Here is a 25,923-nt window from a genome sequence, read left to right as displayed (position 1 = left end):
TCACTCATAGTTAAACAAAAACAGAGCAGCACGTCATAGTTTCCCTTTCACCTTCTTATTTCTTAATTGTATTGGAAAACAATCCAAATCATGGGCTCGTTTTACCCAGGTCTGTCTGGCTGCTCCCCCTTCTCAAATCAAGAGTTGCTCTGGACCTGGAGGACCAGCTGCCAAAGTAGAGGGGCTGACGGAAAAGAAGTGGACCTCGGTCTGGGACTTTCTTTGCTGTGGGCTACTGCACAGCAGCCAACAGGAGAAGTCGAAGTCTGGGAAAGCGGATTTGGAAAGAGAGCTGAAAGTGTCAGCATGGAGAGCTTTGCCCCAGGGAGGGTGATAGTGCTACTTTGGCTCAAACCTCCCCTCTCCATCGGCCATTAACGGTGGGGTGCTGCTCAGCCTGCGGATAGCCTCGATGCTCAGGGACAGACACAAATGCACGCACACACCAGGCCATATGGAGAACATTAACGTCATTACCAATTCAAAGCAGCAGGTCATGGGCGCGGCGACCCAGCCCCAGGTTATCCAATCAGAGCGCCCTCTGACCCACCCCCCCAAGGTGATTGGATTAGGGGGCCAGGTTGGCGCGGAAACGTTGCTGGCCGGGGCTGATAATTGGCTGATTAATGTGCAGCTGACGGCCAGTGAGCCACAGACCACAGGGCTCAAACCGGAGGACAGCAACGGCCTGATTAAGCTCTGGTCATTCATGGACAATGGCGATGACCTGCTGAGAAGAACACAATGTTTGCAGGATGTGGTCTAGTCATTTCCCTCAACAGAACTGATTGGATTGTTTGGAGGATCACCATCAACTGTGATTTGTGGTTTTTAGCAAAGTAGTGAGTGTAAAGTGTATCAAAACATGGCTGCTCATTAATGAATTTCAGCATCCGTCTATGGTTGCTTTCACTTCTGGGACCCAGGCCCAGATCTGAGCACTCTTGACTCCAGAGTCCAGCTCCAGTTGGTCAGTGTGAATGTTCCCAGGTCCACTTGAAGAGCTGGTCTCAGGCATGATTCCTGTGGAAACTGGCACAGTTCATAGGGGATTTGAAAGCAAGCTCAGCAAGTACTACTTTCTTTGCAAAAAACCACCATATATCCATGAAGTACAGATGCATGCACTCCTCTGACCTGTGGTGGATGTGGAAGTAGGAAGAGGGTCATTGTTAGCCTCTTAAAAATAATGCAAACATCCACAGCAGCCTGCAGGATGGACTCTAGTGTCCAGAGAATATCAAATGTGGCTGCTACTTCTTCTGTCTTCTTGTTGGCTGATTTGCAAACCACCTACATGCACCGTTCTCCTCAAATGATGCTGATTGGTTCGGTTGGTCAGTCGTGCCATATTGGAGATGGATCAACCTGACGAAAGACATGGAATCTGGCCAATCCTTTCTTTGCAAGGTTAAGCCAATATGCTCTAGCAGTCAGATACTAGGATCAGCATGTCTGTTTAAGACAACATCGGCCTGTTTCCAGGTCTCTTCTGGGACAGTTTTCTCTAAGCTAGCCATGCCAGTAGCTTTGTTCACAAATTCAAGGTTTGAAGGAGGTTTAAACTACCATTCAAGGACATATTTGTGTGAAAAAGGGGGAAAAATAGATAGTCAAGTCCTGATTTATGCTTTGCAACATTCAGACTGCAACCGCTTAAAAAAGTGCCCCTTCAGTGGCTTCATTGTTCCCTTTTTCACCTCTTTATACCTCTGTTACTGCCTCTAAAGACGACAGAGAGGGTAGTTCACTTCAACCTCTTATTAAGACATTCACAGTGAAGGCAGAATATCATAAATACATACTTACATCAGGACTAAAACAATGTGGTAGGATAGGATAGGATAGGACAGTACAGGACACGGTACAATACATTAGGATAGGATAGGATAGGATAGGATAGGATAGGATTCGATACACTACAATAGGATAGGATAGGACAGGATACGATACGATACGATACGATAAATTACTATGGGCTAGGATAGGAAAGGATGCCAAACGTTTGTCTCTTATGCACATCTTTCTTGCGTGTATGTTTACTGTCAGTCACTTTAAGGAGCCTTGCAGGTGTATCATTTCCACACTGACTTGGGTAGAGACTGGACACCCAGGACTCTCGACAGCAACTCTCTGCCACCTCCTTAAAAATCCAGAGGCGACATCTTGATTGTCCTCAGCATGTTGAGTATCCTCTGGTATGTGGCAAAGTGTCCCTGAAGGGCTCTCATCTGACCTTCCTGAAAAGTGCAACGCTTCCACTCTCTTCCCACACTCACAGCCTCTCTGCCATGTCGCAGCACATGTGGACCTTTTCACCCTGAGTTAGAGGCCAAACCAGGACTGGACACAAACTGCTCAAATCCAGTCTAACTGTAGGAGAGGAGGAGGTTGATAGGTAAAGAGTTACTGTAGAAAGATGACGGGATTAAAAATGAAGGCTTGTGTATTTCTGACGGCATCATCTTAAAATAAGCTTCTAAACTTCACTCCCACCTCGCACGCTTGGACAGTTTTATATATTGCATTGGTCTGTTATTATTTTAGCGCTGTAATATTGTTACAGCTCGCAGTTGGAGCTCTCAATGATTTCATACGGGTGTTTCAAGGTCAGCTGAGAAATCATATTTCTCCACACTCGCCTTGTCTTTATTAAAACCCAATCCTGCTTCTCACAGTTTCATAAGCGATCAACAGTTTCCCTGCCGTCCAGCTGTCGAATGACTCACTTTCAAACTCGGCCCAACTCAGTTAGAGTTATTGTCTCCGTAACTCATTTAATTTCTCGCGTCCTGGACGGCTCAGGCATTCTTTTCTAACAGTTTTAGTCCGGGACAGCTGCTGATGTCTTTCCAGGATTGGTTTAAAGGTGACATGACCCATTTTTTATTGTTAAATAAGCACCCCAAGAGCATCTGAAGCAATGTGTGGATTATTTTCTTTGATTTCCCATGAGGTCTCCTGACCCTTCTCTTATTGGCGGGCCCTTTTATGGAGGAAAAGGCCCCGCTGGTGTGCAGAGGTAGCACTGTTTGTCCAGCTAACAGTGTTTGGGCTCAGACAGAAGAAAACGTAATGGAATCAGCAGTAGGAAATGAAAGGGCTTAAGGCAGCTCTGGCAGTGGCTCTACCTGTTTACAATAACTTCTTCTCTTCTGTTCTCTGCATTTTTCCCTGATTCCATCAATCCTTCTGTCTGCATTCTTCCGTTGCTTCTGTTTATATCGCTCCTACGTCTCCTCGTATCTCGTCTTCCCACGGTCTCTCAGGTCTGTATATGGGAAAATGAAATGGTGGCTTTATAAATAAAACAAAAGATACACACTTTGAGGCCTCGGCGCTCCCTGTGAGCTCCGAGAGAAACACAGAGACTGTCATGTACCAGTCTGCGTGACGTCTGGTCTGCAAATACAGATGGACAGGCAGATCTGTGCAGGAGACGCAGGAGTCATCTCGAATTCAAATGTGCTTTTCTTTGAGCAGAGCGGGACAGGAAAGACTCGGGCGGCTCTTTGTTTGACGTCATACTCAGGACGCTACGCTCACATGGTGCAATCAAAGGGCACATGTTGTACAAATCCTTGAAAAACAAGGATCACAACTGTCATGGTGTCACCAGATTGATCAGTTTAAACCACTGATACTCAAAGTGTGGCTCATTTGTGATGATCTGTGGCTCTTTTATGTCTTCATTTGAATATAATTCCCCCAGAAAACTTGAAAAAATGAAAATTTTACCTCAGAAATGATCTATTGCAAGTAACAATCAGTTTGTTTCCCACACTTACACAGTAGGCTTTAATTGTCAACCTCTATTTTTGTCTGCATGTTTCCATTGCCTTTATTTGCAATTATTTGCTACTTTTATTCCATTTTTACTGCTTTTAGCACATTTTTGGCACTTTTATCCAGCTGTTTGCAATTTTTTGCACCTTTTTTTTTTGCCTTTTTTTGCCACCTTTCACCCATTTAAGCTGCTTTTGGCAATTACATGCCACTAATTTCCCATTTTGCCACTATTTGATGCTTTTGCCCATTTTTCTCACCTGTATTCGATTTTTGTCCATTTTAGTCACTTTTCACTCATTTTTTTCTCCATCTTTTGCCAGTTTTCACCCATTTTTGCCACTTTCTGCCCTGTTTTGCCAGTTTTCTCCCAGTGTTTGCCACTTTAAGCCCATTTTTGCCACTTCTTTTTGTCACTTTTCTCCCCTTTTTGGCACTTTTTTCCTGCTTTTTTCCCATCTTTTTTCTGATTTTTGCCCATTTTGGTAACTTTTCACTTGTTTTTTGCAACGTTTTTGCCACTTTTAACTCATTATTTGGTCACTTCCAACCCATTTTTGCCATTTTTCTCCCAATGTTTGCTGCTTTTTGACCACTTTTGCCACATTTAACTTATTTTTATTGCAACTTTTCACCTCTTGATTTATATTTTTTAACAGTTTGGCTCTTTGGTTGAGTAACACTGGTTTAAACAAAGCTAAAGGGAATGGCAAAAATGTGACGACACAGTTCTAAATTAGCATCCTATCATTTTAACCGATGGAAACTGCTAATATTAGTATTATTGTCCACTCTTTAACAATGCCTTTTTTAGGCTCTATTATACAAATGAAAGGGCGTAATTCACAAGATCTTGAGATGTTTGCTTAATGGATAATACTTCCAACTGTTATGTTGCTTCTTGATGAGCTGGAAAATATTTTATTCAACCTTTACAACTTTCCAAAAACTCTGTGGGTTTCAACTTTTTCAGCCTCCGCCCTGAAAAACAGTGATTTATCAAATGTTATATCATCTCCCATAGGGATGCATGGTATTATCAGCATGTTCTGGCAGATATGGAAATGTATGCAGATAATTTTCAGTGTATAAATCTGCCATAAATATCAGCCTCTATCTGCTGTAAATATTGGCCATATGTACGATTAAGTTTGTGGATTTTAAGGCAGGATCAGCGTATCTATGCTTGCTGAGGCCTCTTTGTTCATCCTCATTCCTTCAACCTTAAAGTGTGTTTTAAGGACTGACGTTTTAGGTCTGAATGACATTTATTCATTGCTAGTGAGGAAATGTGATTGTATGCCGGAAATTGCCTGAATGCAAATGTTAGTTACTCTGTTTTATAATATTTGAGGTTACTGTACTTCTGATTTTCTTTCAGTTGCTCATGAATGATGACCTAAACGAGGGATCTTCTGTTTGCACATGTTGGAACACAATATAATAATGTGGTTGTCAGAATCATGTGAGATCCCGGAGCATAAAAACTGCAAACATGCATGCTGTAAACTCATCTTGACCTGCAAAGAAATCAGATCTGAGTAAAGAGGCTTCAAGAAGAGCATCTGTTTTTGTCGTTGACTGTAACTTTGCAGCTCTCCCTCGGCACGTCTCCATTACGTGATCACTCTCCCTCATGGAGGTCCATCCAAGAGGTAAATGTGACCTCCTTTCAGAGTGTGCATGGGATTTTTGGTGCTCCAGGAATGTCGTTTAATTTGCAATCGTTGAAACTCACCCTGGATTCAAGCTGCAGTTGACTGCTTTTAAATGTGCAGATCACTCAAAGAAAGTGGAACAGAAAGGTGGTTATGGATGATTTTGTGCAGCGTGACATCACAAACCTGATGAATGAGGCTGAAATGATCCTAAGGAGTTCCTTTATTTACGCTCTGTTTGTCTTGCTGCCTCCTGTCTCTCTTCACCTCCTCATTTCCAAACTTCAGCTCCCACACTGCACTTCTACCTGCCACCAACTCTGCCCGCACACCCTGTCACTGCTCAGTATATGGTAGCAGACAGAGTAAACACGGGCCCATTTAGATGAGGCACGTGCGTCAAGGTGAGAGCCAATTTCCACCACTGCTGTTGTTGTCATAGCCTGGTTTGATTAGCGGCGCAGCCTCGGCGGCCGGGGCCAAAGCGGCTAATGGTTTCCTCTGCTGTGGAGCCAGCCGGGCCTGCTCTGCGTCTCTAGCACTCCACTAGCACATCGCCATTAGTGCTGTGACATATATATGTGTGTCTCTGGGTGTATGTGTACAGGATTTGGACAGGGATAAATTAAGAGAAGCTGCAGAATGCATCATGCACTAATGAATACGTCAGCTCACTAAATACACAGTATTTCTTCTTTAGAGTTCAGCATTTTTAATGGCCAACTCTCTAAATTAAAGCATTTCAAGCCACTGTTTCTGCAAGGCTGCTTTCAAACTCTGCAAATTACAACATTAGCTCCCTAAAAGTGCGCACAAGCATGCATATGAATGTCTATGCGTGGGAGTGTTTGGCGGCGAGATGCAGCAGCTGTTTCTCGCAGAGCAATTAATTTATTTTGCATGCGATGCAGGTCTGTTGGTCATCAGTCGACTAACAGGTGAGCACATCATGGGCAGATGTGCTTACATATGCATCCGTGTGCTCCCTTCACCTTTGCAATCAAACATTAATAAATTAAATGTGCAAATGTAATTTAGGTGAGTGCTGGTAAATGTCTGAGCATTTGCTGTAATTATTTATGTATACATAAGAACAAAAGAATGCACACATGCTGAGAAACAGCCTTAAACTTTACAGAAATCAGCACTGTAAATGTTAGAGTGCAGTTAACTGCTTCTAAAGGTTTTCACTCCATCAGGAATATTCTCTAGAATTCATGAAATCAGCCTCTCTTATAGAAACCTGTCCTAAATGTAAGCATGTCACAGCCCTTTTTAAAACCAAAACCCACATAAAACCCTAACATGAGACTCTTGTACTAAATATAAGGTCATAGATAAGAGAACATAATCGATACTAAACACAAAATGTGTTCAAAGCTGCAAGGGCCTAGAGAGGCATGGTGTCTGTTGCTTTGTTTCTGCACTTTGGGTTATGTGCAATTATAAGTGAATTGCATTTGTTGCAGAATACCAGGCATTTTAGCAAAGTATTTCAAAATAAAGACCTGCAATATCACATTGACATGAGAATTCAGACCCTTTACTCACTACTTAGATCAGTGTTACTCACCTCTGCTCAAACTAAGAGACAAATCATTGAGAAACACCTTTTCAAGAACCACAATCTAAGTGGTGAAAAGTGGCAAGAATGGGTAAAAGTGGCAGTAAAACTAAGTAAAAGGTGGAAAAATAGTCAAAAGTGCAAAAAGGGGCAGGAATAGGTTAAAGGGCAAAGTAGTCATGAAGTGGAAAAAGCGTTGCAAAAAATGAGTGAATAGGGACTAAAACGGGCAAAAAGGAGCAAAAGGTGGAAAAAATGGGGGGTTTGTCTTCAATGGCAAAAGGCAGCTTACATGGGAGAAAAGTGGCAAAAAATTTGAAAAAATATCAAAAAGCTGGATAAAAGAAGCAAAAATTGGCAAAAAGTTGCAAAAATGGGGTTAGAGCAGAAAAATGTTGAAAAAAATTGGGATGAAAATGGCAGAAAGTGGCAGACATAGTTGAGAAGTGACCAAGAAATGAGTTACATGTGGCAAAAATGTTCAAAAAGCAGCTAAAACATGGCAAAAAAATTAGTGAATAGGGACTAAAACAGGCAAAAAGCAGCAAAAGGTGGGAAAAAAATGAGGAACAACACAACTTCAGCTGTCCACCTGTACTTATGTTCATTTTAAATTTTTTTATGCACTCTTCAGCTTTTATGTTATTTCAGCTATTTCTAAACTATTTTCAGCTAGTTTTATACTATTTTAAGCTAATTTTATACAACCTTCTGCAATTTTCATGCTATTTTCAAGTATTTTTATGGTATTTACAGCTATTTTATGCCTTTTAAAACTATTTTTATACTTTTTAAAACTATTTTCATGCTATTTTATGCTTTTTTATGGTATTTTTAGCTATTTTTATGCTATTCTGCTATTTTCAGCAATTTTATACTTTTTATAAACTATTTTTATGCTATTTTCAGCCATTTTAATGCCTTTTCAGCTATTTTTATGCTATTCATGCTATTTTAAGCTATTTTATGCTTTTTAAAAATATTTTATGCAACTTAATGCTATTTTCAGCTACATTTATGCTTTTTAAACTATTTTTATACTATTTTGAGCTATTTTATGCTACTCATGTTTTTTCAGCTGTTTATGCTTTTTCAGCATTTCTTCCTCAGTTCAGGCCCCCCCCCCCCCCCCCACACACACACACACTGTAATTTCAGCTGAAATTGCATTTTTATCTGCTGTTACATGTGTAAGTAATGCATTTCAGCGGCAGAGCTATGCCTGATTTATTTAAATAAAAATAGAAGATTGAACAAGTGCTGGTTACCACCATATTCAGCCTATGGAATGGTCCTGTTTTCCCAGTTTAATCACTTGGTCACGTTTGTTTTTGTGTGTAATCCTGACACTGTCACATGGCTGCTTTCCAGCTGTTAACGTTGAGTTTATTTGGGGGATCTGACTCCAGAGTGGGGGGATCTAATAACGTCCTGAGTGCTGAAGGAGGGGGTTACTAATTTCCTCCTTCCGTTTGCAGGGGGCAGGTGCAGAGTAACCCCCATCATCCCCCGTACTACCACCATCCTCACATTCTTCACTGTCATATGGCCAGAGCTGTCCCAGATGGACACTCGCTGGCATGTGCACACATTTCCCTTTCCCAGATGAGAACGTAATCATATACTCTCCCAGCACACATTCACAAAATTAAATATGGATGTGATACTGGGCCTGTCATTTGCTCTCCACACACACACACACACACACACACACACACACACACACTCTCAGAGGGTGGTGGCAGTGTGGTACATGGTGCTGATGTTCCTGAAGTGTGAGTCAGATGTATTACACGGCGTGTCATTACAGCTCTCCACTCTCCCTGGTCCCTGTGGTTCACATCACACCCTGCTCTGCTGCTCCATATAAACCTCACAGGGACAGACGGACGTCTCTCTCTCTCTCTCTCTCTCTCTCTCTCTCTCTCTCTCTCTCTCTCTCTCTCTCTCCATGGAATCGATTTTTTTTCTCCTTTTGTCTCTTTATATGTTAAACTCCCCTATTCCTGCTCTGCTCTCTTTTCTTCTGCCATGTAAGTCTGCATCTAATTTATGACCGCTACAGAGACATTAGCTCTGATTCTGGTGCCCCTGGAGGACAAATGTGATATAACTGCTGTTGCTAAGATGAACATCTGGCCAGCGTGCATTCACTGTCATACTGGTTAAAGACAGATGTGATTCTCAGGGTCGGGACATTTTGTGAACTCAAAAACACGTTTAGAGGTTGTCTTTAAACTTTGCACAAATGTCCGCTCTGACTCAAAGATATCTGATCAGATTTTGGAGGTGTGGAGGTCAAAGGTCAAGGTTTCTGGCCTTGTGTTCATACCTTGTTAGTGAGAGTGATTTCTGAAGAAGTTTTAAAGGCATTTTCTTTTAAATTGAGCAAATATCTACTTTGACTTAAGGATGAATAATTAGAAAAGTCAGACATGTAGTAAACGTAGGAAACACATGCCACGATCCAAGGAAATTCAAGAACAAATGAGAAATAAAAGTGATTAAAATCTATCAGTCTGGAAAAGGTTACAAAGACATTTCAAAGGCTTTGGGACTCCAGAGAACCACAGTCACAGCCATTATCCACAAATGAAGGAAACTGGGAACAGTGGTGAACCTCCCCAGGAGTGGGCGGCCAACCAAAATGACTCCAAGAGTGCAACGACGACTCATCCAGGAGGTCCCAAAAGAACCCAGAACCACATCCAAAGACCTGCAGGCCTCACTGGCCTCAGTTAAGGTCAGAGTTCATGATTCAACCATCAGAAAGACACTGGGCAACAAGGGCATCATGGGAGAGTTCCAAGGCCAAAACCACTGCTGACAAAAAAGAACACAAAAGCTCGTCTCACATTTGACTAAAAACATCCTGATGATCCTCAAGACTTTTGGAGAAATATTCTGAGTACTGACCACACAAAAGTTGAACTTTCTGGAAGGTGAGCGGCCCGTTACATCTGGAGTAAAAATAACACAGCATTTGATAAAAAGAACATCATGCCAACAGTCAAACATGGTGGTGGCAGTGTGATGGTCTGAGGCTGCTTTGCTGCTTCAGGACCTGGACCACTTGCTGTGATTGATGGAACCATGAATTCTGCTGTCTACCATAAAATCCTGAAGGCCAACATCCAGCCATCAGTTCATGACCTCAAGCTCAAGCGCTCTTGGGTCATGAAGCAGGACACCGACCCGAAATGTACCCCAGCGAGAATGGCTCAAAAAAAAAAAAAAAAAAAAAATTAAGGTTTTGGAGTGACCAAGTCAAAGTCTGGACCTAAATCCTGAATATGGCTGAGTTAAAACAATTCTGAGAAGAAGAGTGAGACAACATTCCTCCACAGCCATGAGAAAGACTCATCAGCAGTTATCCCAAAGGCTTGATTTCAGTTATTGCTGCCAAGGGTGGAATAACCAGTTATTAGGTTCAGGGGGCAATTATTTTTTCACACAGGGTCAGATAGGTTTGGATTTTTTCCTTTAAAAAAATTTAAAAAATCATTTAGACACTGCATTTGTATTTACTTGGGTTGTCTTTACGTTACGCTTTAGCATGTTGCTGTTTCTAAACTAAACTTATGTTCTTCTTACTTTCTTGTTTCTCCCCTTAGTTTTGATATCTCTTCATAATCCATCAGGTCCAGGAATTCTCTCTTTAACTGCCTTTGAAATATTTGTAAAACTTTGCAGGGGAAACAGTGATGTCAAGCTCTAGATCTGCTGCTGTAAACGGCTTCTAGGGGATTCCACCTGCTGAAAGGCATTAAGAAAAACTAGGAAAGTTTTGTCTTTTCCTTGATCATCTTATTTGCTCTTAAAGGACCCCAAGAACAAAGGTGCAAGAGACTGGGGACCCCCACTGTACCTGAAGGTGGTTGAACACAGCCATGCATATTCTAGAATAGTCTTGTGCAGTTAAGGCCGCCTATAAGGGGGGATAAATGGGAGAGCTTTAACCTGAAAAAAAAAAACACTCTTACCGAAGAAGCAAGTACATTTTTTCTTCATTTTTATGGTAGATAGCCTTCCTTAAAATGGGTTCAGATCCATTTTGTTCAAAACAGAAATAAAATGGGTTAAAAAATGGCAAGAATAGGTTAATACTGTCAGAACAATGGTGGAAAAGGTGGTGAAATTGGATTTAAAAGTAGCAGAAATTGGTTAGAAATGGCAAAAAATAAGCAAAAATTGACAAAAATTGGTGTAAGTGGCTAAAACTGGCATAGATCATAGTAAGGGGAATCAAGAAGTGGCTGAAATTACTTTAAATTGGCAAAAATGGGTGGGAGATTTGCTAAAATGGAATGAAAAATTGATCTAAACTGGTTAAAAGGGTTATCTAAGACAGAAAAAAGGGGAGAAAGTGGCAGAAATGGGTTAAACTGGCAAAAATGAGCATATCAAATAGTGAAATGTGGTTGAGATGGGCGTAAAATGTGGTAAAAAGTGGTTAATAGAGGCAGTAATGGGTCAACAGAGGCAGCAATAAGTGTAAAGTGGCAAGACTTAGTTTAGAAGCGGCAGAAACAGGTAGAAAGGGTTTGAAATGGGAAAAAATGGGTTTTATGTGGCAAAAATGTGTTAAAATTAGTGTAAAGTGAACACAGTATAATTTTTAAAAATATCATTAGTTTTATTTAGGGCATCTTGTGACCCTCTCTCAGTGTCTCGTGACCCACATGGGGGTCCTGACCACAACATTGAGAACCACTGTGATAGAGCAGTGTTACTCAAGAGCCAAAAAGTAAAAAAAAAAAAAAAAAAACCTTTGCAAGAGCCACAGTCAAGTGGGGAAAATTGGCACAAAATTGCCTAAACTGGGTATCCATCCATCCACCCATTTTCTAAACCACTTATCCCGTTGGGGGTCACGGGGGGACTGGAGCCTATCCCAGCTGTCAATGGGTGAGGGGTGGGTTACACCCTGGACTGGTCGTCAGTCAATCACTGAAAAACTGGGTAAAAATGGCAAAAATGGATAGAAAAAAAGTGAGTTACAGGTGGCAAAAATGGTCAAAAAAGCAGTAAAAACATGGCATAAATGAGTGAAAAGGGACTTAAATGGGCAAAAAGCAGCAAGAGTGGCAAAAATGGGGGGGGGGGGAGTGGCATTCAATGGTTAAAGGCAGTTTAAATGGGCGAATGTGGCAAAAATTGGCAAAAAGGGGGAAAGAATTGCAAATAGCAAAAAGCAGGATAAAAGAGGTAAAAATGGTCCAAAAGTGGCAAAAAAAAGTGGCAAAAGTGAGCTGAAAAAGCATAAAAATGTATAAAAAGTGACCAAAAAAGGGGGGAAAATTGCAAATAAAGGCAATGGAAATATAAACAACAAATAAGGGTTGACAATTAAAGCCACCTGCACACAAGTGGGAAACAAACTGATTAATGTAGCTTGAAATGGATAATTTCTGTGGTCAAAGTTTATCTTTTTTAAGGTTTTCAGGCCAAAAACATTTTAAATGAAGACAAAGAGCCACAAATCCTCACAGAAGAGACAGGCATTGAGTATCACTGCTATAAAGGCATCATTATTTAGTTTAGAAAGCTTTACAATCGTTTTTCAAACCCATGTAGAACAAGTGGAAACCAGAGAATACCATTATATTTTGATTTTATTCATAAATGTTCGAAAATTTACCAAATTACCAGTAGACATGATTTTAAAAAGGCAAGAAGATGAGGTACTTGTGCAGAAAATCGCTTATTCTTTGTAAAGAAAGACTGAATAAATAATCACAGAGAAAAACAACAACCTAGCGAGTACTAATCCAGACTTTAAAGACTTCCAATTCTTCTTCTGTGACATTAAGTCAAACCTATTTATTTGTTTAAGCGTCACTCAGGGGAACGTCTCATTTGCATACCGTATATTTATTATATTTTTATTTTGACGTTTCAAAAGTGTGCGTTACGATGACTTGACAGCCGAATGAAAACACACCTACTGTCTGCGTGCGTCTCCGTGTCAGCAGCTCCTTTCAGGATGGATTAGCGCTGTTGGCGGCGCTCCTTTAATTGTCATTAAGAGCGGTTCTATAGCGGCGGGAATCTGCCACGTTTGGCATGTTTTGTTGGTGAGGAGGAACAACTCTGGAGGGAATATTCCATCCAAACTGGGACTCACATGTTGTGCTTTGGTGACAGATCATAAACCAGCTTGATCTTTTGCATAATGGGAGGGAAATGGAGTCTGTCTTTTATAATTCCCCCTTGTTTTGACGGTTTAATTCAGTCACTGTTTGTATTTCTTCCTCTTCCTCATCGTAAACTTTCTGATGAAGTTACGTAAGTGAACAAGTAAACAGCAGATCTCATTCTGGCACAGCCATGAGCTCTGCTCTGGCTGCTTTCTCCTCACTGACTCACACAGAATGGGAATGTTTTATTTGGATCTGCTGAATTAAATCCTAATTTATGTGAGACTAAAGATTTTGTACACAAACCGCACACTAAACACATTCACTTCCCTTCATTTTAAAGCAGGCTGAAAGCAGCTGTGTGACCCCAGGATGAGGAGCTTTCTGTGGGTCACTGAGGCCCGTGGACCCCCTAATCCCCCAGCTGTTTGGCAGAACACACACATATACAAATGCTTATTGTGCAGCAAGCACCAAAATATTTCCTCTGATGTTTGTGCAATAATAGCCAACATTAAACCGCTTCAAGCTGCTGAGAAAACAAGTTTAGATCACATTTCTACCAGAAACTTCCAGTGCATGTGAACTCATGTAAAAACTCTCACCTCCCTGCAGAAACATAAAGAGTCCCATATGAGCAGACAAAAGGCAACATTACACACAACTACGAGGCAGCGCCATTCACGGGTCAAAGATCTGTGTGCCTCAGCACCACAGAAATTCATCCATTAATCACTCAGACATCCAGGAAACAAGCATTTTAACCAGCATTTACACCTGTTTCCAAACTAAATCTCAACATTTCTTCCCACTCAGATTACAACCTCAGTCCCAAAAAGTCACTGAGTTTAATGTAAATAAGAAAAATGCATTCTACCTGCAATGATGTGAAGGTCTTATAAACCCAGAATTTATTCACGACAGAACAAAACATGTCAGATGTTAAACTGAGACATTTTACCAGGAATGAAAAATATTAGCTCATTTTGAATGATGGCAGCAACACATCTCAAAAAAGTAGGGACAGTGTGAACATCTGGGAGTGAGGAGACCAGTTTCTGGAGTTTTGGGGGAGGAATGTTGTCCCATTCTGGTCTTATCTAGGATTCTAGCTGCTTAACAGTCCTGGGTCTCCTGCTGAATTTTTCTTTTCTGATTGGTGAAAGGTCTGGACTGCAGGCACGCCACTTCAGATGGATGTGGTGTGTGGTTTAAAATTGTCAAATGGAAATAGTCGAGGCCTTCCCTGACAGAGACGTTGTCTGGATGGGAGCGTATGTTGCTCTAAAGGGTTACTCAACCCTGCTTAACCAAAGAGCCAAACTGTTGAAAAACACCTTTGCAAGAGCCACAGTCTAAAAGGTGAAAAGTGGCAAAAAATGGCTTGAAGTAGCAATGAAAATAAGTTCAAGGTGGCAAAATGGTCCAAAAGTGGCAAAAACATGGCAAATTATGAGAGAAAAGTGACTTAAATGGGCAATAAGCAGTCAAGAGTGGTGAAATATGGCAAAAAATAGGAAACAAGAGCTATTTAATGGCAAAATATAGCTTAAATGGGCAATAAATGTTGAAAAAGGGTAAAATTGGATAAAAGTGGCTAAAAGAAGTGGCAAAAAAATATATAGGAAAAAAGGGGGACTTGATGGCAACAGATAGCTTAAATGGGCGAAATGTGGCCAAAAAGTTGGTGAAAAATGGAAAAAATTAGGAAAAGTATCAAAAAGAAGTGGCAAAAATTGGCAAAAACTAGGAAAAAAGTTGTATTTTCTGGCAAAGGTAGCTTAATGGGGTGAAAAGTGGCAAAAAAAAGGTGAAAAAAGGCAAAAAATTGTATAAATGGGACTATTAAATTTGTCTGTTACGCCTTCTTCTAAGTATGGGAAACAAATTGATTAATGTGATTAATTTCTGAGGTCAAAGTTTCCCGTTTCTAAGGTTTTCTGTGAGAATAACATTTCAAATTAAGACACAAAAGAGACACAAATAATCACAAAGAGCCACAGGTTAACTATCACTGCTCTTAAACCTCTCTCTACTTTTCAGCATTGATAGTTCCTTTCCAGATGTTAGAGCTGCCCACGCCATAGGCACTAATGCAACCCCATACCATCAGAGATGTAGGCTTTAGAGCTGAGCCAGGAGAACAAGCTGGATGCTCCCTCTCCTCTTTAGTCCACAGCACTCAGCATCTGTGGTTTCTCAGAAGGATTTCACATTTTAAATCAACTGACCACAGAACAGTTTTCCATTTTGCCTCAGTCCATTTTGAAAAAGCTTTGGCCCAGCGGAGACAGTGACGTTTCTGGATCCTGATTACATATGGCCTCTTCTTTGCATGATCCAGCTTTAACTGTTGTCTGTGGATGGCACAGCTAACTGTGTTGACAGACAATGATTTCTGGAAGTGTTCCTGAGTCCATGCAGTGATTTCAGTACAGAATCATGCCTGTTTTTTCACGCCTGAGGGCCCAAAGATCAGAAGCATCAAATATTGACGTTCAGCCTCATCTGTAGCTCAGAGATTTCTCCAGATTCTCTGAATCTTTAGGTGAAATTATGGACTGTAGAAGGTGGGATAGTCAAAGTCTTTGCTGTTTTATATCCAGGAACATTTGATTAAGTTTTTCACAGATTTGTGATTTTCTGCCCATCTTTGCTTCTGAGAGACTCTTCCTTTCTAAAATGCTCCTTTTATACCCAGTGATGTGACCTGTTGCCAGTTAACCTAAACCAGTGATACTCAACGTGTGGCTCTGGAGCCACATTAGCCACATTTTGCCTTTTTTTTTTTAACCTTTTTTACCAGCTTTAACTTATTTTTATTGCCACTTCAACCTCTTCTTTCACCTTTTAGATTGTGGTTCTTGCAAAGGTATTTTTTTAGCAGTTAGGCTCTTTGGTTGAGCGGGGTTAAGTACCACTGACCAAATTAGTTGCAAAAACTCTCCTCCAGCTGTTAGAACCACTTACTTTTTCAGCCTTTTTTGCCCCATCCCTACTTTTCTGAGATGTGTTGCTGCCATCAATATCTGATATGTCGTTTCCCTCTACTGGGAATAAAACCTGGTTTATAAGATTACAAATCATAGCATTCTGGTTTTATGTGCATTTTACAGAGCGACCCAAATTTTATGGAATTAGGGTTATAATGATAAACCCCTCGGCTCTGTAATCACTGGTTTTATACCACTGCTGTCAGCCTGACTGTGTTTATGTGCCTGTGTGGGTGATTTACTGCTCTTTTTAGCTTTCATAGTCTTTGTGATCCGTTTTATTACAGAGGTTTTAATTTTGACCCGCTAAGGGACTGCAGATGTAAATTAGCTTTAAGCTAACTCTGGTACAACACATCAAACAGCAGCATTGATGTTTATTATGGTCCCTTTAGACCAGTGATACTCAACACGTGGCTCCTGAGCTAGATGTGACTCTTTAGTGATGATTTGTGGCTCTTTTATGTCTTTATTTGAAATATTTTTCCCCCAGAAAACCTTTAAAAAGGTCAAATTTGACCCCAGAAATTATCCATCAATCAGTTTGTTTCCCACTCTTGTACATTTGGCTTAAATTGTCAACCTTTATTTGTTTGTATATTTCCATTTGACCTTATTTGCAATGTTTCCCCCTTTTTTTTGCCACTTTTAATCTATTTTTACAGCTTTTTAAGCCCACTTGCCACTTTTTTCTTTTTTTTCACTTTTTTTCTTTTCTTTCCTGCTATTTGCAATTTTTCCCCACTTTTTTGCCATGTTTTGCCCCTTCTCACCCATTTAAGATGCCTTTTCCATTGAATGCCACTTTTTTTTCCCCATTTTTGCCATTTTAAGTCTCTTTTCACCCATTTTTTGACACGTTTTTACAGTTATTTGACCATGTTTCCCACCTGTTACTCATTTTTTAATCAATTTTGCCACTTTTTCCCCCATATTTGCCAACTTCCACCCATTTTTTGCCACTTCTTTGCCAGTTTTTGACCATTTCGCCACTTTTGTCCATCATTGTCTCTTCTTACTAATTTTTTGCCACATTTTAACCATTTTTGACCAATTTTTGCCACCTGTAACTTGTGTTTTGTTATCAGTTTTTGTCCCCTCTTGCATATTTAAGCTGCCTTTTGCCATTGAATGCCACTTTTTCCCATTTTAGTTACTCATTTTTGTCACATTTTACTGTTTTGACCATTTTTGCCACATGTAACTTTTTTTTTAATCAGCTTTTGCCATCTTTCACCACTTCTTTTTTGCTTTTTGACCATTTCATCACTTTAACTATTTCATTGCCACTTTAACCCATTTTTGCCACTTTTCACCACTTAGATTGTGGCTCTTGCAAAGGTATTTTTTAACAGTTTGGCTCTTTGGTTGAGCAGGGTTGAGTAACACTGCTTTAGACATTACATTTAAAAAAAATTACATAGTATATATGACATGAAACTACAAACATAAAATTCAGGAAACATGTGAGGCTATTGCACATTGCCTAGCTGATCTTTATTAAAACTGAATTTCCAGTTTTCTAATGTAATGGTTTAATGTCCTATCAGGATAGTTAAAGGTAAGAAAGGCATGCCATTTAGATGCTGACGTATAAAATGTGCTTCATATGCAGAAAAATAAGCACATATGTCTTGGTTGTAGATATCCTCTCCTATGTAAATTTCTGTTTATGCAGAGCTGAAGTCATGCATGTGTGCACGAGTCTATATAATAGGAGACGGGTTCACGTTCCGTTAATTTATTCCTGCTCATATCACTGCTTTACTGTGATTATTACCTTGAAGGAGCTAAGAACAGGGCTGTGGATGAGAGAGAGGAGATGCAATAAGGACGCTGGTATTTAAATAACAGCGTGCACGGGGAGATATTAAGAGGAGAGGTCACAGAGGTGATGGAGGGAGACAGAAAGATGAATATTCAAGTGGAAAATGTGGAAAGTGAAGATCTCAGAGGGGGTAAATTGATGCTGGCGGAGGTTCCTGGGTGGCCCTGAGACGTTTAGGACCCAGGTGTTCCCCTTTCTCTCTTCCTACATCACTTCATCCTTCTTTCTTTCTTTCCGTTTCTGAGCCTCCCCTGGTGGCCTTCAGCGTTTAATCTGGATTAATGAGGAAGTTGACCTTCGTCTCTCTCTCTCTCTCTGTCTCTCTCTCCAGCTCTTCCCCTCCTTGCTGAGCTTTACATAAAGAAATATACCGCTTCCCTCCACATCTGCTTCTTTCTTTATATGTCTTAATTCTGTTTTAATCTGCTTCTACCTCTCATATTCCTTTTTTCTTCCTTTTTTCGGCTTCCTATCTTGCTGCCGTTTCTTCTTATCTCCAGCCTTGGAAAAGTGTGCATGTGTCCGTCTCCTGCTGACTGACGAGGCGGTGCTGTTCATTCCTGAGACCACCTGTGTATCCTGTTTGGGTGGTCAGAAAATACACACTAAAAGAAACCCTCCTCATGTCAGTCCCTGAGTATCCTCCAGGGAAGCCCGCTCACTCGGGCGTACACACAGCGGAGCCGTGTGTAATCTGTGGTGAGTGAGTCGCTCTAATTTGCCAGTCAACAGGTGCTGAGCGGACAGAGGAGACGCACGGATACGATTGCAGAACAAGAGAGAGGCTGTGAGCTCAGGGCTTCTGTTTAATAACTGCAGTGAGAGCCTTTGTTGAAGGGTTGAGAGGAAACGGCTGGAATGTGTTTGGCTGCTCTGTTACTGATGATACGGTGTCATCTGAGCGGAAGCAATTTGTTTAAAAAACACTGTTGATATACATTTGAAGCAATAATACGTAGGGACTCACTCTGGCACCCACTCAGGTCTCTGTGCTGTCGTAGAGCTTACTGCTGCTGACAAACTATGGCCTGGATTTTGAGCAAAACCACACAGCTATCCATATCTTGTTCTGGTGTTGTGAATACATGGGGCAGACAATGGAGGTGGTGCGATTCAAGGCTCTGATGTGGTAGGGAGCAGTAAAACCATTGTTTTCATACCACATACTCGAGGATTAATTATTTGACATGAACCTTTAGGGGGTCATGTGACTTGATTCATTTTTTAGCCAGGAAAACTTCAGAATAGAAGCATTCTGTACAATAAAGGGAGTTTCTGCAGAGAAATGCTAACCTGGGCTCAGCTCATGTTGTGAACGGAGAAAAGAGTTCAATTTAAAAAAGTCTTATAAAATAATTCAGACTACAACATTCCTCCAGAAAAGCTGTCCGAGGCACACTGTTGGATTTCTATGAAATTACATGGAAACATACGTTTAAAAATAGCCGACCTGTCACAACCTACTCAGGTCTTCATCAGGGCCACTGTCAGCATTCCCTTTGAATGCTTAACGGGGCTTTTACTTTGGAAAGCACAAACAGGAAGTGTGCTTGTACTGTGTTTATCTTACCTGTTTCTACTAGTCTGGCTTTCACCTGGGTCACTAGTAACAAATGGCAAACAAGGTAAATACGTCTTTTTTTATAATCTTCCTGTCTATTTAGGCTGAGACGTGTGAGGCTCATGGAAAAAAGGTGAGCCCTTTATTCTCTTGATTCTGCACAAATTAGACATGCATATTATGAGCATTAGATGAGACGCTCATGCAGGGTTAGGGTTACAGCAGTCTTACTGAACCAACTCAAATAAAAAATGTGGCAAAAAATGAATAAAAAGAGACTAAAATGGACAAAAGTGACAATATGGTCAAAAACTGGGGTGATACAGTGGCAAAAATTGATTAAAAATAAGTCACAGGTGGCAAAAATGGTCAAAAACAGTAAAAATGTTGCAAAAAATGAGTAATTAAAATAGGCAGAAGTGGCAAAAATGGGGAAAAGTGGCATTCAATGGAAAAGGCAGCTTGAATGTTAAAGGTTGAAAAAATTGTTTGGTGTTGATACAGTTCCCACAGATTAACACTTTTTAAAGTAGTGAGAGAGATGAAGATGTGACTTTTAGATTTGCTGACTCGCTGGTCATGTGTGTCTCTCATCACTGGAAACAGCACATAAGATGGAAAACATTTGAATGGTCTCCTGAAAGGTGAGCAGCCCTCTCTCTCTCCCTTCTTTTTTATCTTTATCCCCCCTCTCTCTCTCTTTCTCTCCTGTCCCCTCTCTTCCTCCTACCTTCTCCCCGGAGTCCCGCGTGTCGCCTTACCCGGGGGTTTAGCCCCTAATCACCCGGAGCTAGTGGGAGGGAACCGGAGACTTCCAGCTGGCTGCCTCGTTACTGCAGACCCCCTGAGACGCCCACTCATAGACACCCATTCCTCCACACACAGGCTGAACACACACTCTCTCCTCAGATATGCTTACCAAGGCATTTGCTGTTATCTCTTGGCATCTCTCCATCCATGTCTCCCCCACAACTCGATCCTGCCAAGGCCACGTAAACTGAATAACAGGAGGGGGCTTACTGTGAAGGGGGGTCTGTGGCACTTTAAACCAGTTTAAACTGGTGTTAAATACTGCCTTCTGTATTTTCTAGAATAAAAGCTAAATTTAACAACAGCTATATTAAATAAATCCAGAAATCAAAAGTCAGAAACAAAACCCCAAACTTCCAGGGATTGTTCAAGGCCAAGGTTTTGTGTCAGAAAGCAGTTAAAAAGATGAAATCAGCTTTTGTGTTTACTTTTCTTCTTTGTGTCTTCCAGGAGGGATCCCTACGATTATCCCACCCACTCCAGACCTGTCCCAAGAGAGCCAGCCCCCCAGTACCAGGACCCGAATGTCCCCAGCCGTGTGCCGCTCCCCCAGTTGGGCACTCAGTCCTACCAGGCCCCCAACAACCCGCGTTACTACCCCTCACCTCAGTCACAGCACCGTGCCGCAATGAGGCAGGATGTCCCACCTTCACCCACAGCTGGCCGCAGAGGGCGGCAGTACTACGAAGCTGTTGGAGGGCGAGGAGACGGGTACCGACAGGCGAGCCCTGGACGCTACATCAGCCCAGAGAGGAACCGAGTGGCCAGCCAAGAGCGCTACGGATACGGGGATGAACGGAAAGCTGATCCACGGCGGAAGAACCCGGTGATCGGGACGGTTTGAGGAAGTTCAGCCAGTCACACGAAGAATAGAAATCACCCCAAGCTCATGTGTGATGTCACATGAACTGCCTATAGATTAATTTATCTGATCAGGAGCCCTTTAAGCAATAATGGCGTTTATTTTAGGAGAGAGTAAACGAGCTGATGGACCTGTGTGTACATAAATCAACAGCTGCCTGTGTATATTTGCAAATGTGCCATGTTTATAACAGCAGGCTCTTATTTTGACAGGATTTTATAATGTAGAAATGATTATTACTAAATATCCTATAAACTTAATTTAAACTTGTATAGATTTACTCTATCCCAGCAGATAGGGCAGGAAGGATGTGCTGACTTGCAGTTTTTGCACAAACTAAAGGAAGCTGAGAGGGATGGACTCGACCAGAGGAGACACAGGAAGCTGGAGTGGACAAACAGGAAGAGGAAGTAACACCCCTTTAAAGTACCTTCTTGTCCTTGATGTTTGTGTTGGTTGGACTTCCTCTACATCCTGCAATCACTCTTTGTTCTCTGGTTTGTTTTTTTTGTATTTTTGCCTTTGATTATCTGGACGTGGACCATGGATTTACTGTATATTTGTGAAATGTTTTAATGCAGATATACCACGAGGTATTAGGGCCACATTTGAGAAAAAATACAGAGATTTTGAGGATATAACCAGTATTTATAATGATGAATTGTGAAATAAATTTCAGTTAAGTTTGCCTTTTGTTATTTTAAATATCGCACAATCAGCCGGCCAATGATAATTTCTTTTTATCTGACAAGATAGCACAGTGTTACTCAACCCTGCTCAACTAAAGAGCCAAAAAGTTGAAAAATACCTTTGCAGGATTCACAATCAAATGGGGAAAAGGTGCGAAAATGGGTTAAAGTGGCAAAAAAAAAAAAGTTAAAGTGGCAAATTGGGTAAAAAAAGGGGCAAAATTGGCACAAAATTGCAAAAACTGGGTATCCATCCATCCATCCATTTTCTAAACCACTTATCCTGTTGGGGGTCATGGGGGACTGGAGCCTATCCCAGCTGTCATTGGGCAAGAGGTGGGGTACACCCTGGACTGGTCACCAGTCAATCACTGAAAAACTGGGTAAAAAATGGCAAATTTGGATAGAAAAAAGTGAGCTACAGGCAGCAAAAATGGTCAAAAAGCAGTAAAAACATGGCATAAATGAGTGAAAAGTGACTAATGGGCAGAAAGCAGCAAGAGTGGCAATAAAAGAGGCATTCAGTGGCAAAAGGCAGCTTAAATGGGCGAGATGTGGCAAAAATTGGCAAAAAGGGGGAAAAATTTAAATAGCAAATAGCAGGATAAAAGAGGCAAAAACTGATTAAAAAAGAAAAGGGCCAAAAATAGAAGAAAAGCAACTAAAATGGTCTAAAAATGGCAAAAAAAGTGATAAATGGGCTTAAAAAGCATTAAAAAAGTGGCCAAAAAGGGGAAAAACTGCAAATAAAGGCAATGGAAATATAAGCAAAAAATATAGGCTGACAATTAAAGCAACCTGGGAAACAAACTGATTAATGTTGCTTGAAATTGATATTTCTGAGGTCAAAGTTGATCTTTTTTGGGGTAAAAAAACATTTTAAATGAAGACATAGAAGAGCCACAAATCCTCACAAAAGAGCCAGACGTTGAGTATCACTGAGATAGCATCAAAAAAACGTTGTTCTCATGAACTTAAAACCTTATGCCTGGATTTTTCTTAAAGGGATATTCCATATAAACAGCATATCATCGTCTCTTGAGTTTAAACGGCCCTTTTTTTTTGTTTTGTGTTGTTTTTTTAGTTTAGTTTGTTGTTGTTGTCTCTTTAGAAGCCCACAGATCCAAACAGCAGATCAGGAGATGACACTGAGGTGGGAGAACCGTTAACTGAAATTTGCATTGCTAAATTGTCCCAAACACAGACGCTGGGGGTAAAATAAAACACTTAAAAAAGTCCAAGATGATGTGCATTTGAGCTGACATTGTTCATTTGTACCTAAAACTCACTCAGTGACACAGAGCAGCTGTACCTGTCTGTGGCGCTGTACAGCCTAGTTTCTTTGCCCCCAGCACACTTGCCTTAAAGGGGCAGTACACACTTTAATGTCTTCAGACACTAGCACCAGAGACCAGGGACCCCCACCATCCCTGGAGGAGGTTCAAATGTATAATTTTGCACAAAGTATTGTGTACAAATTACATTTTAGGACGTTTTTAAGCACAAATCTCATTTATTGACTCTGTTTTTATACTACATTGAACTCATTTTAAGGATTTTTTTTACAATAATGGATCAAATATGCCATTAAAGTCAATTTAAATTTTGCTTTGCTTTTTGGAAAGCATCCTGCAACCCTCCTTCAGTGTCTCATGACACACTTGGGGATCCTGACCCCAACTTTGGGGAACCACCGCCTTACACAACCTAACTTCAAAACTTCTGAAATATCCCTTTAAGTGTCAAACTCATGCTGCGGCCAAGCCGTAGTAGGTTATGCCCCTGTCACTGTGAGCGCTGCATTATTGTAGGTTGGTTTGCCTGAATCTATTCTACCTCTCCATGAGAAACTGCGACCAATGTTGTCCTAGAAATTTAAACTGCACAGTGAGAAATGATGCACAAAACATGTCTGCACAAAGAGATGGGATAAAACAACCGTAGTTTAAAAGCACATCCCTGACATTTAGTTTTACTGTATTTCACCAAGATGGCCGGAAAATTTTCCTGAGAAATTACCTCGTTATAACGGGAAACTTCAGGAGTTCAGTTAGTTGAACACTCTAGATCAGCGATACTCAACGTGTGCCTCTTTTGTGATTATTTGTGGCTCTTTAATGTCTAAAATTTAAATATTATTGCCCCAGAAAACCTAAATAAAGGAAAACTTTATTGCCCTTTTTCACAGTTTTTTTGCCACTTTTTGCCCATTCAAGCTACCTTTGACATTAAATACCCCCTATTTTCCTATGTTTTGCCCATTTTTGCTACTTTTGCTCTTATCTCATTTTTGCCCTTTTTCCCCATGTTTTCCCATTAGAGCTACCTTTTGCCATTGCATACCACTTGTTTCCTATTTTTTGTCCATTTTTTACCACTCTTTACTGCTTTTTGCCCATTTTAGTCACTTTACAATTTTTTTTGGCCACATTTTGCCCCTTTTAGACCATTTCTTGCCACCTGTAACTCATTTTTTTGTCACTTCTCAACCATTTTTGTTTCTTTCTGATCCTTTTTCCACTTTTTCTTCCCATTTCACCCATTTTTGCTGCTTTTTGACCATTTTTTCCATCTTTAAGTTACTTTTATTGCTACTTCAAGCTGTTTTTGCCACTGTTCACCACTTAAATTGTGGTTCTTGCAAAGGTATCTTTCAACAGTTTGGCTCTTTGGTTGAGCAGGGTTGAGTAACACTGGTCTAGAAAAAGACCAGAAGTTACTTGTTATGAGAGGGAAAATAAACTGGTCAAAAAATTAACAAATATGTGTGGCATAAAAATCCATGGTATGCTTTATTTTGAAGGATAATTTTATTTACTATTTTCTTCTATCTTAATTCTGAACTGCTCCATTTTTCATTAAAAATGTTTGGTTATGGTTGAAAAATGAACGGTTTTGGGTCATGATGTGTGCTTTAGGAGGCGGTAGTGAGTCCTTATGTTAGACCAGAGTAAACACCTTTAGGTGTCATTTAGAGACTTGCCGTCATTTTTATGCAAAGTCACATTTTTATGGAAGTGTGCGTCAGCTCCATCTCTGTGTATGAGTCAGGGCTTTGCAGACCTTCAGTGAATGCTGCATGCTACGGCATAGATTTAATACAGAGGTATAATTATCAGGTCTGATCTTCTAAAGCTTCTCTGATTACAGCTTCATTCCTGTAACCAGTATTTTTGTGATCTTAAAGCTTTACTCTCATGATGTCTTCTACATCTCTGCTGTTTTTCCTTAAATGTAGCTGTTAATACTCCCATTGTACAAATCTAATGAATTTATCTGAGATATTTTTGTGGTTTTTCTAATGAAATGTATAAATGTTGATTAAAAACAAGCATCACGGCTAATAAAAGCACAGTTTTATCTTTAAACTAATGAAGTCACTGCACTGAAGACGAACTAAATGGTGGTGTGATTGAAACATGCTGTCAAATATAAATGCATGATTTTTATACAGATATTTTGCATTAAATCCTTTAAAATCCCTGCTTGTGCCGCTTTTAATCACTCCGTCTTCTCACTGTTTCATTTGTAAGGAATTAGCCACACTCTGCATATTTAAAGTGCACGGTCAAACTAAGACAACACCATGAGTCATCACTTTAAAAATTCATTATGATAGTCTGCTTAATTTCTGCGAGCTCAATCTGTAGATAAATTTGCCCTGCGAGATGACTGATAAGAGTAGCCGGCGTTCTGATAATGACTAAATCATCTTCGACAATTAAAGGCCGGGAAATCTCCACTAGAAAATGATTAGTGCCCAATTTGCTCTCAGAAATAAAGATGGCACTGATTGGTGGAATTAGACTTGAAATGGGGAATAATTAGAATGTGGAGGAGGCTTTTTTCTATCAGTTAGTGTTTAATTAGCGCCGAGGCCAGCGGGGACCAGGCCTCTGCTGATCCGTCTCGTCTCTGCAGCGCTTTGACCGTCTCAGACTGAGCTGGAACAGACCTTTAAAAGCAGCCTGCACATCCTCACTCCATCTTTGTATTCATTTATTTCTTCTGTATCCAGAATCAGAGAGTTAA

General features: G+C 40.6%; 1 protein-coding gene across 2 annotated transcripts in view; it reads left to right on the top strand.

The window, feature by feature from the left end:
* pard3ba (par-3 family cell polarity regulator beta a) overlaps positions 1-22,137 on the top strand; it is a 364,154-nt gene extending 342,017 nt beyond the window's left edge. For both annotated transcript variants that reach the window (XM_041781937.1, XM_041781936.1), the window contains one exon: positions 20,791-22,137. In XM_041781937.1, coding sequence (XP_041637871.1) covers positions 20,791-21,184 — 394 coding nt within the window. In that variant the 3' untranslated portion in view covers positions 21,185-22,137. The remainder of the gene's footprint in view (positions 1-20,790) is intronic.
* Positions 22,138-25,923: the final 3,786 nt, after the last annotated feature.

Source organism: Cheilinus undulatus, linkage group 24 (genome assembly GCF_018320785.1).
Source record: "Cheilinus undulatus linkage group 24, ASM1832078v1, whole genome shotgun sequence".
Lineage (NCBI taxonomy): Eukaryota > Metazoa > Chordata > Actinopteri > Labriformes > Labridae > Cheilinus > Cheilinus undulatus.
Note: the sequence above shows the minus strand (reverse complement) of the source record. Positions and strands in the feature narration are given on the sequence as shown.